This window comes from Zeus faber, assembly GCF_960531495.2.
Source record: "Zeus faber genome assembly, chromosome: 5".
NCBI lineage: Eukaryota > Metazoa > Chordata > Actinopteri > Zeiformes > Zeidae > Zeus > Zeus faber.
The window spans coordinates 11,547,363-11,563,774 of record NC_137192.1 but is presented as its reverse complement, the minus strand read 5'-3'; the positions used below and the strand labels follow the sequence as shown (position 1 = coordinate 11,563,774).

General features: G+C 45.9%; 1 protein-coding gene across 1 annotated transcript in view; it reads right to left on the bottom strand.

The window, feature by feature from the left end:
• Positions 1–16,412, bottom strand: part of magi1b (membrane associated guanylate kinase, WW and PDZ domain containing 1b) — a gene marked incomplete at its 3' end in the record, with an annotated part of 152,110 nt that overhangs the window by 23,317 nt on the left and 112,381 nt on the right. The window contains exons 8-12 of the mRNA XM_080001543.1: positions 13,955–14,012; positions 11,815–11,909; positions 9,616–9,735; positions 6,435–6,620; positions 5,663–6,289 (exon numbers count right to left, since the gene is read on the bottom strand). Coding sequence (XP_079857669.1) covers positions 5,663–6,289; positions 6,435–6,620; positions 9,616–9,735; positions 11,815–11,909; positions 13,955–14,012 — 1,086 coding nt within the window. The remainder of the gene's footprint in view (positions 1–5,662; positions 6,290–6,434; positions 6,621–9,615; positions 9,736–11,814; positions 11,910–13,954; positions 14,013–16,412) is intronic.

Genomic DNA, 16,412 nt, shown 5'->3' with positions numbered 1-16,412 from the left:
CTCTTCTTCACTGCTATACCCCCCCCCCACCGCCGTTATCTGTGCAAGGCCAAAAGCAATCACTGCAGCCCAGGGCAGATCCCCTTGCAGCCACTGCAGCACCTGTCCGGCCTCACAAACAGGTGAGCACTGCCGTCGCCGAATGCGACACTAAACGACGGCGGAAATGGACGCACGTTTCTTTTCGTCCTCCGGGTGACTAATGGCCCGAGTTACGGGGCCTTTGAGACGCCGTGTTACAGGTATTTTAGCACAGAGGGCGCTTCTCTTTCAGTCCCACGAGAGGCGGTGGACGCGCGCATCCTGATGTATTTACACCTTGTCAAAGGGAGCAGGGAAGCGGAAATTTAGTGCTGTGGCGAGCCAAGCCAAGCCAAAATGTATTTTGTCAGGGCCGGAGAAGACAGACCAGAGGAAAACCACCGCATCAGAATTAGTGTAATTAGACACATAAGAGAGGAAGGTGCAGGTAAAATTGTAAATCAAACATTTCATTTTTTTTTTTCTTCAGCGCAAACCTAGCGGTATTTAAAACAAACTATTGAGGCCTGTATTGAACCTTCCCCTGACATTAAGTATCACCCTGAACATAGATGGTCTAGTCCTTAGGGTTCTGTGCAAAGAATGAAGAGTAAAAAAAGAAAGGCAGAAAAGGGAGGAAGGGAGGGGCAATCAGGGGTTTGCCAATATCCTACGCTCATTGAGAGAGAGAAGATTGAGATGTTAAAACCCACTGTGGGGTCGGGGTGAGGTGAGCTTTAATTATTGGATAGACAGAGATAGAGAGACAGGCAGGCAAACAGACAGACAGACAGACAGACAGACAGACAGACAGACAGTGGTCTTAATGAGTGTGTATGTATGTATACAGGTCCCTAGAGATCGGCTTGTGTGTTGGTGTGGGGGCGAGGAGGATTTGAATCTTCATACAGGCTTTGTGTGTGTGTGCGTGTGTGTATGTGTGTGTGTGTGTGTGTGTGTGTGTGTTTGTTGGGAGGTGGGGGTGGTGGGACAGCACCAATTAAGAGTATACCAGGGTCTCCCAGGCTAAGAACCATAATTGGAGGCGTCCCACTGTGTCCATGGGTGCGCAGGCGTTAACATGCGCAACTGTGTGTGTGTGTGTGAGAGAGAGAGAGAGAGAGAGAGAGAGAGAGAGAGAGAGAGAGAGAGAGAGAGAGAGAGAGAGAGAGAGAGAGAGAGAGAGAGAGAGAGAGATGGGCCATGCCCGACGGTGTCTCTGGTGTAGTGTTTGCATAATGAAGAAGAAGCTGGATGGAGGAGGGATGGAGAGGGGGTAAAAGAGAGTGAGAAGGCGTGAGAACAGACAGATATGCATGTGTGAGATAAGCGGCACCGACATCAGGACCTCAATTAGGGCAATCGCAGGTACTGGTGGGAGGGGAAAGGAAGGATGAAAAATGGAGGGGAGGCAGAGTGAGAGAGAGAGAGAGAGAGAGAGAGAGAGAGAGAGTAACTGGGCATTACTTCTAGAGCTCAGTTCTTTATGGAAAGAATGGAGTGGGGGGGGGGCTTCACCTCTTTGCATGTGACTCCGTGTGTGGGTGTGGGTGGGTGGGTGGGTGTGTGTGTGTGTGTGTGTGTGTGTGTGTGTGTGTGTGTGTGTGTGTGTGTGTGTGTATGTATTCAACACGAATGACACGTGTGATCAAGTGGGAACAGGATGTTGACACATGAGCGCCTGTGTGACACATGATTTCCATTCGATTTACCAACGCACACAGTCTTGGCGTACAGCAAGGCTAATAGAAAATAATGAGAATACTTTCCCTTACTAAAAGTACTACGGGTGTTCCAATCAGAATTTTAGGGGTGTGATCATTGATCGCTGAAAGCAGTATCGTCCGATACGGATCACAGGGTCTATTTGAGGCCTTATCGTGTAGCAGTATTTATTTAACTATTCTTAACAACATCATATATTAGTATTAAAATTAAGAGATGAGATAGTATCATGTATTGACAACTGTTTATTTATTGGCAGGCAATAAATGCAACATATTCCGCTCCTAGACACAACTTATATATTGCAGCTTAGAGCTTAACAATATCAGCTTTCCTGTGGAATAAAATAAATAAAATTTTATGAAATATAAATTTGAAAAATGTGATGTGCTAAATGTGAACGACACACCAAGTGAGAACAAAAAACTGTATATACTGAGGCAACAAAAAACAAAAATCAAACACTGGGCCTAAAGAGAGAGAGAGAGAGAGAGAGAGAGAGAGCGAGAGAGAGAGAGAGAGAGAGAGATATCCTCTTCTCATCTACAATATTCCCTGCTGTGCTAAAAGTCGCTCGCTATCTACACTAGTGCACAGAGCACAGAGGTTGGCTCGTGCTGCTTATGCGAGAGCCGGAAAGCGGCTTTTATCGTCCTGCCAAAAAACAAGCAGCTGTCTGCTTCGTGGGATAGCTGCCTCTGATAGGTGAAGCCATTTTAGCTGCGCACACACACGGCGTAATGGGCGGGCCCTGGGGGCCAGGCCCGCCTATCCAGGAAGAAGAGCGGAGACCCCATCTATTCAATAAATAAAGAAAAACACATTTAAAAGTGTGCTTTTATTTTAGATTATACTTATTTTTATTTTATTTTTAAAATTATACTCCATTTCCTTATTGAACAAAATAAGAAGGCACCGTGCCTAACAGTACATTCAGCCGATAATGATCAGTGGCAACTCGATCGGAGCATACTTAAAATGTACTGTCACCAAAAATCTATTAGGAGTTGATATTTATTAATCTTTGGATGGGGGTTATCTTCTATGGAAAAGAATATGAGTTACTTAATATTCCTGCTATATCCCCTGTACTGATTATACACCATGGTTTCCCCTGGATGTTTTGAAGGCTTAGTACACACCCCAGGACTTCATCTCGGATTTTCCAATCAAGAGACATTTTCACCATCTTTAAGAGAACCATAAGAAAATCCTAAAGGCTGTTAAAAGCACGCTACGGTTGTTTGATTTGAGATGGTGCAAAACTCATGTGATCAGTCCAGACCATTCCGGAACTCTTGGGAAAATATCAGGTTGGTTTGATTTTAACTCGACTTGGCTCCTATAGTGTGTGTACCACTGGGATTTTCATTATAAATATCTGCCATTGGGTTCAATGGCTGTTGAATGTACAGCTCCCTTGTGATCCTCTATTCTGCTAAATCCTATAGAGTGTGAAGCACTGGGATGGAAAGAAAGCCTTTAAATGGGTGATGCTGTCCGTTGCTAAGATTTTAGAAGTCTTGTGTGTCCCTGCCATTAGGTTAGTTGAGTACATTCTGCCCTGCCCACGAAATGCTTTTTCTACATCACTTCATCAATGTAGCATCCTTCGACAGGGTTGTTCTACAATGGGAGAACACACCTCGGTTTTTCCGGATTCTTATATAGAGGTTGAACATCTTAATCTTGATGGAATTCAACAAACATTCTTCAGGCGTTGGCGAAAAATGCTTAGATGGCCTTTATACCTCGGCTACTGAATGGCTCCTCGGCTACAGATGACGGATATTATGTCTGTCATTGGGCTACATAGGCCCTGCAATACTATTGTTTATTTTACAGAAAAGCCATTATGACCCAAGGCATTATGGGGCTGTGGTGCTTTATGGACTTGTGTACAGTGGTACAACGTACAAATGTTACTCATTATAAAAGCGAGGTCTAGTGGAGTGGACAGGATTTGCTTTCTATGCCTAATGTTCTCAGAGGGTGTGTGTGTGTTTCCTCAGTCAGAGAAGGTGTGGAATGGGGTGTAGAAGGCCACATAACAGAAATCAAACTGAACAGAAAAGAGAAGAAAAAAAACAAGTAGACCAAAATAGATAGGGAGACAAACACAGAAGCTGTGAAGATGGAGGGAGAGAAAAAGAGAAAGTAAGACAAGAGAACACTACAATGGGACTTTGCCCTTATTCGCCCAAACAATTTCCTCTACCAAGGAGTGCTCGTCCTTAGAGAAGAGATAAAACTATGTGCGCACACAAACACATTTCCGCGCGCGCGCACACACACACACACACCTTTCAATTCTTAGAATTAATAAGCCACAACGTGAGCTATGGCCAGTCTGACAGCAAAAATGGTCCAATTACTTGTATCACGTGGTGCGTTTAGAGCTTTGGAGGTCTTTGAGATTCGTTCTGTGCAGGAATTGGAGGGAGAAAAGACCATAATTCAATAATTTTGCTTTCATCCACCATGCACGCTCTCAGTCTTCCCATTTAGTTGTGTTGGCGATTCTCAATCCGAAGCGTTGACAAAGGCCAGGTTGGCTCCTTTGCAAATGGAAGCAGTCACAGGGCCAGTGCGTTGAGTGGGAGAAAAGAAAATAAGGACAGTAACCATTTCTGGCCTGTAAGACTGGCGGACACATATGTTTACAGGTAACACCTACTCAAGCTCACACACAAACACACAGACCGCATCCAAACATTGAGCGAGACCTATACAAGCCACCTAGACTTTGACTCCTTTGAGAACATTTAGCTATACTAAACATGACAGCCAACAAAGTAGAGCCATGCAGCAGGGAGGGACTGGAGGCACCACAGCAGAATTCACCATGGAATGTTAAACAGAGACTGAGAAAGAAGGACTGACCAGACTCTGATCACTTTTCTGTGTTTTTTCCCAACTCTATTCACCATCATTTATATTTTATCTCGTTTTTTTGGGGGTTTTTTTACACCTCCCCATCTCTCATTAATGCCAGCTCCCTCAGTCACGGGCCTGACTATCAACGCCGTCCTGCCTCCACATTCTCCGTCGTACCTCTTCAACCGCTTGTTCAAATCCAACCAATCACTTAAACTGCCATTTTCACTTTGTCCGTGGTTCCCTTGCCTCTTCCCGTCTGCCATCATCCCTACATTTTGCCTTCACTGCAACCTCCTTTTCCTCTTACGACCCTCTCTTTGTATGAATAAGTAAAATATGGACATCAATATCGGGGCTTTCTGTGAGTTGGAATAGCCTACACAGCAGGCTGTTGATTTCCACTTTCAGCAGAGGGAAACTGAAATAACATCAGCATTTAGACACATTAATCATGTTTTGCAGAGTAACCTGACACCTGTCTTTTCTACTTTTCACATCTACTGTCACCTTTAAACGGAACCTGTGGTGAAGTTTTTGTAACGATTTGATGCAAGAGTATTTGTCAAACCACCACTGATTTGAATAGATTCGTAGATGACGTAATCTCTGGTACAACCAGTTTACCAGATTAATTTACAGTTTAAGATTGGGGAAACTATAGAGATTCCATTAAAAAATAGGAAGAAGAACTATGACCTAAAATTGGTGATGAGGTAGTTGAACAGGTGAGGGAGTTTACTCTTATTCTTACTTACTGCATTATAATTACTGCAGATCTTAACAGTGCATCAAAGTAGAAAAGACTACAAGGTCACATGCTCCATCTTTCTCCTCCATAAAACTTTTTGAAAAGGCCTTGGACATCATTCTGGGGGCAGCTCTCACCAAGCTTTTCCCCTCTTAAAGCAGCTCCCTTTCGGGAGGAGGTTTAGGCAACTCGGGTCAAACTGAAGCTGTTTGGTTGGAATGGCAATAAAAAAAAAAGAAGAAACGGCCTTTGCAGCATGTGTGTACCGTGCATTGAGGTGGGACCTACCTCTCTGTACCAACATGGTGACCTCACTGCCCTTAGGACATTTGCTGAGTAGGTCCACCACCTGGTTGTGGGACATGCTCTGTACGTTCCTCTTGTTGACCTCAACGATGATGTCGCCCTCCTTGAGGCCGCGGCAGCGTGGGTAATCCACAATCTGCTTCACTCGCTGCCCGCCTCCACCAGGGCTGTCGGCGATGGTGAAGCCAAAGCCCTTGTCGCCTTTCTCCATGTGCACGGTAATGAGCTCCGGCTGAGTGGCGATGGACGAGGCCAGGGTGACCACGTCGCTTGGGGTCGCGTCTGATGAGGGACTGTGAGGACGCTGGAGGCCGTTAAGTGGTGCGCCGCCATTGGCTGAGGCATTATTGTTGCTGCCATGGCTGGAAGGTGAGTCATAGCTGTTGGAGCCATCCTGGCCATTCACAATGATGGGCTCCTTGTTGTCCAGGATGGCCACTGAGGTTACCAGGCTGGTGTTGGGATCATCGGGGTCAAAGGGCAGCGGGTAACCACGGCACAACTCCAGGTTGACCATGGAGCCGATGCTGATGGACTGGAAGATCTTCACCACCTGGGCATGAGTGTATCCCAACACACACGTGTCGTTGACGCTAACAATCACATCACCTTGGATGGGGGGGGAAGGAGTCGCATGAAAGTTAGACACGTTTTTTTTTACAATGTAGCCTGAGGATTGTTGAGGGTTTTTGAGTTAAATCCTTGAGGAAGGTATTGTGATAAATAGGGTTTGGTATTAAATTCAAACACTAACCCGTCTCCATCTTCCCGTCCAGGGCTGCGGGGCCATCGAGGACCAGGCTCTTGATTTGAAGGAACTCATCTGGCTCGTCACCCCCTACCACAGTGAAACCGAAACCCCGGCGGCTTTTCTTCAGCTTTGTGTTGATGAAGGTCCCCTTCAGCTCGGCGGGGTTCCTTGTAAAGAATGGCTTCCCTCCTATACATACACAGCCAAATACACACAGATAAATAAATGAACAGAAATCCAAATCAAACACAATCTGAACAACGCTATTGCATGTTGATTTAGTTGCTGAAAAGCTGCCCAGAATAGGGGTATGGTCATAGAATATACCAGTTTGCTCTGTCTTCTGTTTGGGTTCTTTAGTCTGAAAAGGTTACTGGTGCACATTAACCTGAAACTCTAATGATGAATCCACCAGCACATTAGCCAATGAGAGTCCCCTGACCTGTACTTGTGCAATGTTGGCCAATAGCAGAACGACTGTAATGACTGCTGGCCATGGTTCTGTCATCAACCAATATCAGAAGAGTGAGTTTTGGGCCAAAACGAGAATATTATGATCAATGGATTAATCAGTATAAGAGGGATTCATAAACCGGGGTAAATCCGCGACCCCTCTCAGAGCTGTCTCCCTAAGGATTCCCTAACCCCTGTGGAGTGGGCCGATCAACGGGTTTTTGCAGTGGTGTTATCTGGAAACGTGGTTCAGAGTGTTGTTGTTGTCTGATAAATAATTCACAGCACAAGCATAAATATTTTCACGGTCAATGTTTTTCTGCCTCCAATCGGCTCAAATAGAAATAGAAATTCTCAATTCAAACTGTTGATGGGTCTCAGGATTTTTCAATGAGGCTGAGAAGGGCAGAGGTCATAAAACTACACTTGTTTCTTGGCTGAGGTGAAAAACCTGCATTTAGAGGTATAAAACATCACCTGCCGTAGTGGTTGTTCCAGCCCTCTCTCCCTTTATCTAATCTTCCTGGATTGCCAATATATGAGAATATTGGATGGACCATTATCGAATTTGGACGGCACCAATCCCCAACGAGAATCATGAACTTCTGGTATGATCTAATCCATCACTTTTACTGAACAGTATATGCTTAAAACTGTAAGTTTGTCATTAGTCATAATGAAAGCATTATGATTAGCATCCATTAAACGCATCAAACAAATAAAATCAGATGAAAAAATGTTTGCCGTGGCTTGGAATTGGGGATATTCTCTAAAACAGATTAGCAAAGTATCTGACCAGTTTCCATTGCAGTCACACTTGGGAAGAAAACATCTCCAGGGTACTTTAAACTCAATAAGTGGACGAGAGATACTAGATGTGATGAATCAAATCGGAGTGAAGTATTATTGACTTTGTTTAAAAGGGAGGGAGGATGGCAACAAAATTGAAATGAAGCGAATGTCAAACAGAGCACTATTTGCCTATGAAAGAATGAGACGGGATCCCCGGAGACGCCGTCATTAAAATGATTTAAAGCAAGGCGGCATTTGGAGCACAGATGGGTGAGGGCGACAGTGAACGAGAGGAATGATAGTGCAACAGGGGTAATGATGGCAGACGTTTGTAAAAGCAAGGAATGTGGAGTGGAAAACAAACAAATAAAGACCGACAGGCTGCACCCTTTTAGAATAATGTCATCTCATGCACTCAGTGAAAAATATATCACCCATGGAGATATATATATATATCACCCGCTTGTGGTGTTTAATGAAGTTTTTATGTTTTGTGTGGTCTCGCTTTTGAATTATACCGTGGTTGCACCAATATTGTGCACCATGACACTGTCCTCCAAGGAATGTGAGAGCAAACTAAAGGCTCTGTTATAGTCGCTGCAAACGAGCTGTCTGGCTCATGGCGCGTGCACTACCGGAGAGCAGAGCATACAGTTGATAGTTGCGCGTTGCCGTGTAGATGCTGTGGCAATATTCTCCTGAAAGACAGGGCGGCGCTGTGGACAAACCACCAGGGGAAACTGAAATAACTGCTGTAACCATTACAAAGAAGTCCTGAGGGTAAGATCTGTATAACAAGAAACGAGCAGTGGCATTAATATAGAAAGTTATAAATGTATGTATATCTATTGTAGTCCGTGCAGGTTTATATATATATGTAGACGTGAGTTTGTGCAAATTTTCCATGTAAACATTATGAAGAGGTCCCTAGGTATTAAAATAGTCAAAATCTTCATACAGAGATGGCGCTATCTCCTTTCACAAATTCAACAAAAGGAATGCTTCCATCTTGAATTACCTGAACCGTATGGCACGGAGTTCCAAAAAATCGTGGTGCGCCGCTGTCGCGAGTGCCGCAATACCAGAGCGCACACTAAACAACATTGCGGCTGCGGTAATGATAAAGCATTGGGGCGAAGGATAACGGGGAAAGATAACCGGGACGGCCAACTAAGGAAGGATGAGAGGGAGGGAGGGAGGGGGAGGCGGAGACACCCTGAGGGCGAGGCGGTTCGATCCCTGGTGGAGTTGCTTTAATTAGACAAGCTACTGGTGGGACGCTGTTCCGAAAAGGAGCATGGCACGGCACAGCACACTGTTCATCACCTCATCCCTCAGACACTTTCCTTCCAAGCATGCATTTGTGCCCGCGTGTGAACAATAAATAGAATCAATTTAGGTGAGTTGTTGATAAAAGTCTCGAGCAACTTTTCCTTGCAGGGTCTCCTTTTCACCTTCAACAACCTTGATTTTCTTAACTATAAAATAAAGACGCTACATGGCAAATGAGTTGGATGCTTTTATCATAAGATATTAAGACTAAGCCTTTAAAGCTCATAAAAAACCTCATAAAAGAACAAAACACTCCAATTTTACTTATCACTCGTTACCCGATAACATTTTCCAACTCTTATAAAAGATGCATAAATCTACTGTGCGGTTGAGATGTAAAACTTGATTAAAATGAACAGTTGTTATATTAATATAGATTTTTTTTTTTTTTATTCCACTGTTATAAAAACCGGTGCTACAGAAAGTTCTCCACACTTGCCAATAACAATTGGTGCTTAATCATGATACAGCTCATACAGGCGTGGACAGGGGATGGTGAAGAGCTGAATATAACATTTATTTGTAATACAGCACAGTGTTAAATGTGAATGTTATGCTTAATGCTGTGTTCACAACTTTGGGACTTGGGTGAAAGACGAGGACTTACGTTTCTGTCCCATGGCATTGGGCACCACTGGTCCCGTCTGGGGGTCCCGGTAGGTCTCTTGATGGTTGGCAGCGTAGCTGGCCAGGGGAGCTCCTGCCAAGGTGGAGTCCTCGATCCATTCTGCAACAGCAAGGAGCACATAAACTCACATAGACAGGGACGACCACTCGGAGCGTGGTTGTCCTTACTTCGCGGAACAGCGATAGGCGGTGGTGGGAACTAGGGTTTCTATTGACAATAACACATCCGGTAGTATGGTGTCTGTCTGTCCCACTGCGCCTTGATTACAGGTATAGGAGGGTCGTTCCGGGTGATGCGTAAAACACGGTTTGGACTCCCCCCTGAGCTGGGATAGTGGGTTGTGAAAGTGCCTTCACCAACAAGTCAAATGAGTGCGACATGGCTTCACCTCTCCGAACAGAATGGATGGTTGTGAAGGGGGAGGGGATCCACAACTCCACACCGACTGCAGCAATTGATGGATCACCTTGTTAGGGCCCCGCAGACCGCAGGCTTCATTAATATTCGGAATGCTGAGATAGAATTGATGATGGGAGGGAAAAAAAAAAAAAAAAAAAAAAAAAACTCCTTGCAGGTATTGAGCTTTTTGATTGAGCTCTCACAACGCTGGAAAAGTTCAACAGGTAATCGAGTCAGAGGAGCATTTCTGCTGAACGCACACAGGGGAGCGGGGCATTGGGAGAGTTCCATTTGGATTGAATCCCCATGCAGGACATCCCGCAAGCGCATGAGGGTTAGGTCGGGGAGCAGGAGCTGCCTAACCTCAGATAAGATGTTGGAGTCATCTTTTTAGAGTGTTACGGCACCATAGGTGTCTTTCTAACACAAAAATAAGGTAGTAGAGGTCAAAACTAAGGCTGCCCCCTGAAAGTCGACGACTCGAATCTTCAGTCGGAAAGCCGTCAGTCGACTGGGATTTTTGAAGTTGAGCAGTCGTGTTTTGTTTTTTTTTGTCAGTCAGTGTGCATTACATTAACAGGGTAAAACAGAGGCCTACAAAATACACAGGGATACAATTTCAATGGGGAATCATAGATATATATTTATACTGTATGTGTGAATCGTCCACATCTGGACACGCAAGAAAACACGCACGCAAACACGGATCTCTGTGCCCCCTGACCACCGTGCCCCGCTCCTCCAAATTAAACAACTAAAAACAGTGTGGGGACGAGTCACGGAGGAAAGGGACACGACTCAAAGACTCGTGAAGATTATTTCTGCGCATAACGCATGGAGAGGGGGTGATCGGGGAGAGAGAAAATGTCCCCATTACGCACGGTTTCATTCGAACCGTTCCATACACACTTGTTTTGTCCCATAAGGAGACGTAAAATTAAATAACCTAAATCGAAAATAAAAACACACTGTTGAGGCGCACCGATCGCGGGCACCCAACCACTCGTCGGTACCGTCGGAGAGGGAGACAGGTGCAGCAAAATGTGCCCCAATCGCTACCTCTCCACGCCTCGGGATGGGGCCCTATGCGGTCGCCTATCTTGCCTATAGGAAGTGCGGCCCGGCCCGCCCCGCTCCCCCCCTGAGTCAGGTACAGCCTTAGTCAAAACCAAACTTACCTCTTTGAAAGTGACCATTTATTGGTGCTATCGGAACTTTCATCACGAGAATCCAAAATCAACATCAAAAAGGCCGTGGGCGTGCGGCCATAAATCATAGGTATGCCTTTATGGAAAGTCACTTAGCAAATTATAAGGCAGGAGCAGGCAACAGCAAGTACATAGCCATAGTCGGTACAAAAAAAATAAGAAGGACACACATTCACCGTGTGCTGAGCAACATGTCACGCTGGGAAATGCAATCAAGAGATTTGCCCTCTTTTAAACAATGGAGAGCAAGTTTCTGTTCCATTTCTGATTGTGCTAGTGGATAGTTTTCTCTACTGTGACTTTAATAAATGAAGAGTCGAGTGAAACAGGGATATCTAAGCAGTTGGAAGTACAGAATAATATATCGGGCATAAGATTAGATCAGATGATATTAAGTATTTCTATTTTCAGGTGATATCATATCAACCTCAGGACATATTGCGCAGCACTACATTACCACGCACACGCGCATAGAAACTCGCTCACACCCTCTCTCGCTCACATGAATAGAAAGAAAGTAAATGACGCCCCCCGCAGGGGCTGGTGGACGAACCTCGGATGTAGCGCTCACCTTCAGGTGGCTGTTGCTGCGGCTGCTGCTCCAGCTGCCGGCGCCGCTTCGCCTCCAGCAACGGGTTCTCATACTGGGTCTTCCTGTTAATGTGACTGGGGGGGACCAGGTGATGGGTGAGGCAAGGCAGAAAGAAAGGCAGAAAAAAAAGAGAGAAAGAAAGAAACAAAGATGGATGGAAAGAAAGAAAGACAGAAATAAAGAAAGATTGACAGAAATAAAGAAAAAAGAAGAGGGAAACAAAAATCAAGAAAGATAAAAGGAAAAGCGAAAGAGAAAAATAGAGAAATAGAAAGACAAAGAAAAGGGAGAAAGAGGAGAAAGAAAGAAAGATGGATAGGAAGACGAGAAGATAGAAAGATGGAAATAAAGACAGAAAGAAAAAAAAGAAAGGATAAAGAGAAACACAAAAAAGAAGAAAAAGAAGAAAGAAAGAGACAAAGCAGAAGAAAAGGACAGAGAGAAAAAAAAAGAGGAAGATAGAGAAAGAAAGATGAACAAATATATGAATATTAACAGAAAAGTGGAGGAGAACGAGGTAAAGGGAGGGAAGAAAGGGAGGATTGGTTTAGAAAAAAATATATGGATGTACACATGTGTGTGTGTGTGTGTGTGTGTGTGTGTGTGTGTGTGTGTGTGTGTGTGTGTGTGTGTAAAAGGAAATTGGAAACGGAGGGAGGGAGCAGACGACGTGAACATGAGGGTGGAGGAACGATTAAAAAAAAAAAAAATGGTGGAGGGTGGGGAGCAACGTGAAAAGTGATAAATAAAAACAGTCGTGGAGGAAAGGCGGCACGAGCGGAACAAGGCAGACGGAAACAAAGGATTTAGATGAAGGGAAAAAACAAAGGGAAAACACACATTAATGGAAAGCAGATGGAAAGGCGCGGGTGGCATTGGAAAGGAAGTGGGACAGGTTGAGAGGGGAGAGAGAGGGGGGAGGAGGAGCAGGAGGAGGAGGAGGAGGAGAGGATAAGGTGGTAAGAAAAAAAAGAGAGGAGGAGGAGAAAGAGGGGAGACAAGGAGATAAGGTGTGATTAATACGCCGGGCGGACGCAGTTTGAGGTGCTGTAGACACACACATATGCACACATACCCGCACACACACACACACACACACACACACACACACACACACACCCAAGTGGCTCCCAGTAAACTCATCAGGTTTAATCACAGAGAATTAAACCAGATTCCATGAGCCGTTCCAATAACTCGACACCACTGTGGAAATGACTCTGCAACACGCCGTGGTGAATAACATAGATTGGGGGAGGAAAGGAAAATAAGAAGAATATTAAAAAGATCGCCAAGACAAAGAAGTGGAAAAAAAAAAAAGGAACAGAAAACAGAAAAACCAAAAGAGTCACCCCGAGGCGTCGATTATGGGCAAAGGAAAGGGGGGGCGGGGGCTCAGGGGTGGCAGGCACCACAACACACACACACACACACACACACACACACACACACACACACACACACACACACACACACACACACACACACACACACACACACACACACACACACACACACACACACACACACACACCACTGGGGTTCTTAAGTGAAAATATCACTAACAAAATGGCATATATCCGCCCGGTCAGAGATGCCACACAGCAACGTGTCAGACAACCACTGCTCACGTCCATGACGACGTCTAAAGGGTGTGTTGGCTGCCGTGGTGGAGGAAGTACTCAGACCTTTGACTTAAGTAAAAGTACAAATACCACCGACCGAATATTCGCACTAGTACAAGTGAGGGTACCAGTGGGGGCAGTGCCTCAGGGGGTGGTGCTGGTCATCTCGTAATGGGAAGACTGCCTAGAGCGAGGCACTTAACCCCCCTAACTGCTCCAGGTGGCTGTGTCCATCGGTGAATGAATAAATGTAATTGGCTTTGGAAAAAAAAAGCGTCAAATTAAATCGAATTAAATCTTCAACGTCCTTGAGTAAAACGTAGAGATATTTGCTTTGAAATGTTGTGGAGCAAAAGTCAAAAGTCTCTCAGATTGAATATACGTAAAGCAAGTACAGATACAAGAAAACGTGTACTTAATGGTAACAAAGCTCTTGTACTTTGTTACTTTCCACCACTGGAGTGTGTCAGGACACCAGTGTGTCTTGTGCGACTTACTCAACATAGTAGACCCCGTAGACTGGGTCGTCAATTTTCTCCCATCCGGCTGGCAGCTCTAATGGACAGAAAATGGAGGGGGAGAGAGAGAGAGAGAGAGAGAGAGAGAGAGAGAGAGAGAGAGAGAGAGAGAGAGAGAGAGAGAGAGAGAGAGAGAGAGAGAGAGAGAGACCATGAAGACAATTTGTTGGAGTCATTCCCTGCCTGGAGTCTGGAGACCTTTTCCTGTCCCCAGTGTGCCAGTCTGCCAGTCAGTTAGTCAGTCAGTCAGTCAGTCAGTCAGTCATCAGTCAGCCTCCAGGGCCAGAGGGATGTGCTATGGCTCCACAGGCTGCCTGAACCCCCCACCCACCGACTCCCCCACCCCCCCAGCGCTGGCATTTTCCACACATCAGGTAGGTGCAGAGCGGGAGCCACAGGGAGACACTGACAGACCAGAGGACAGACGCATGAGAAGGGCACGGAAACAGGCAAACACAAGGGTGTCTGCAGGCATCAGATAATGAAATTCAATGAGGGATGGAGTCGATTTTTTTTTTTTTTGGCCTTTTTTTTTTTTTTTTAGCCCCCCACCTCTCCCAGGGGCGCACTGGGAGGGGTGGGGGGGTGGGGGTGAGGGGAGAGGACAACACCTGTGTGAGAAGAAACTAGTGGATGTGGCGTAGTCCAAAAGAACGCAGAGAACCGCAGAAAAAAAACAAGCCAAAGCTGTCATAATGGAGGCTGATTAGGCCTCAAAATGCGTATTATGAGTCCCACTTGAGCCGTGTGGAAGTGCATGATGGTGCAATCTCGCTGCATTACCCTAGCATTTGCCAGGAAGGGAGTAGAACACCATTGTCCCCGGCAGAGCAATCAGATTTATTTCCATGCACTGATTAGAGCCGCATTGATTATTGGCTGGCATTACAACGCCAGAGAATTCGAATTATCCACCAAACAGGAATCGTCCAATAATCCTTCCCGGCGAGGTATCAATTTTGTATATGATTAGCCTCCGCCAATTACAGCCGGCCTTGCGTGGCGCCACGCGGTAATTACAGCCATCAACCTTTGGAGAGTCTCCCTCTGCTTACTAATAAGCAGAGCGCCCTGTTGGAGTGGAGTTCGCTGAACACGCAAGAAAAGAAGCCCCCACGTCCCACCATGGAGGGAGGGAGCGCAAATGTCTGGAACAAAGAGAGCGCGTGACTGCTGGAAAATGTCGTCTCAACGACGGCATCTTCCGGCATGAATGGGGTGGATATTTTGCAGAATTTCCAAAACCACATGCTAAATGTGGTTAGCGGTGGAAAACAAATTGCGCCCCCCCCTCCCCCTAAAGGGGAGTTGTGGGGCGGCGGCATTGGGGGCTGTTGTACAACGCCGCACGGCCGCAAAGAAACATGAATGGCGCATTATGATTCAGACGCACCGGAGCGGAACGATGAGCAAAACGTGGCCCTGCCTCACGCAAAATTCTAATCACCCACTTGATTTCACACCATGCTGGTTCTGCTCCTGGAGGAGCACCTGCGTCTGCATAGCTCTGTGTGTGTGTGTGTGTGTGTGTGTGTGTGTGTGTGTGTGTGTGTGTGTGTGTGTGTATGCGTCACAGCGCATGCATCCACGCTATATTTCTCTGCGGGACGCTGCAACCCTGTCAACAATAGTCTTTTCTGTGAGTGGAGCCGTGTTCTCCCCATCTCAACCTCTCACTCCACCTTCATCCCACCCACCGTCTCTCTCGCACATGAATAGTCTCAACTCAAGGGGGAAGTGGGGTGGGAGGCGGCGGGGTGGCTGAGGGGGTGACAAATTGCCTATTAAACCGTTTGCATCTCATCCTGTGGCAGCAGCCCTACATTTGATTTCTCCCGAGGAGGCGCGGCGTGCTGAGGGGGGCCGGGCGCTCCATTTGCTTCTGCGCGGCCAAAAGTTTGTCCTTTCATAAGATGAGCAAAGTAATTACATTCTTTTTGCACAAGATTTTTGCAGATCGATAATTATTGAACGTTCATTTTTTTTGTGGCCTGGTTACGGGGGACCCTCTCCCTGACACAGCGGCTGTTCAAGACACAAAAAAAAAAAACCCTGCTGCTGCGAGCCGCTGACGAGACCCCGATGGGAATCCTGATCCTGGCCATCCTCCATCACTCCACACGCCATTAATGCTAATCTTTCGAGACAACGCATAATAAAAACTGATCTTCACTCGGCCGTATTTAGTAAGAAACCTCATTCGAATTTGAAAGACAGCAGTCAAATAGCAGGCTTTCCCCATTACATTACCGGTTCATGTCCAAACATACAGAGGGTCGTCATTAAAGCCCGGTGCGTTTATTTATCGGACATAGTGTCGGCTCCGATGGGATATGACATCCCGCATTACGGAGTAGTGGAAGCGAGCTGCAGTGTTTAGTGCCATTTACACTGGAATTAGCCACCAAAAGCTGCGTCTACCGGGATGTGCCGGCGG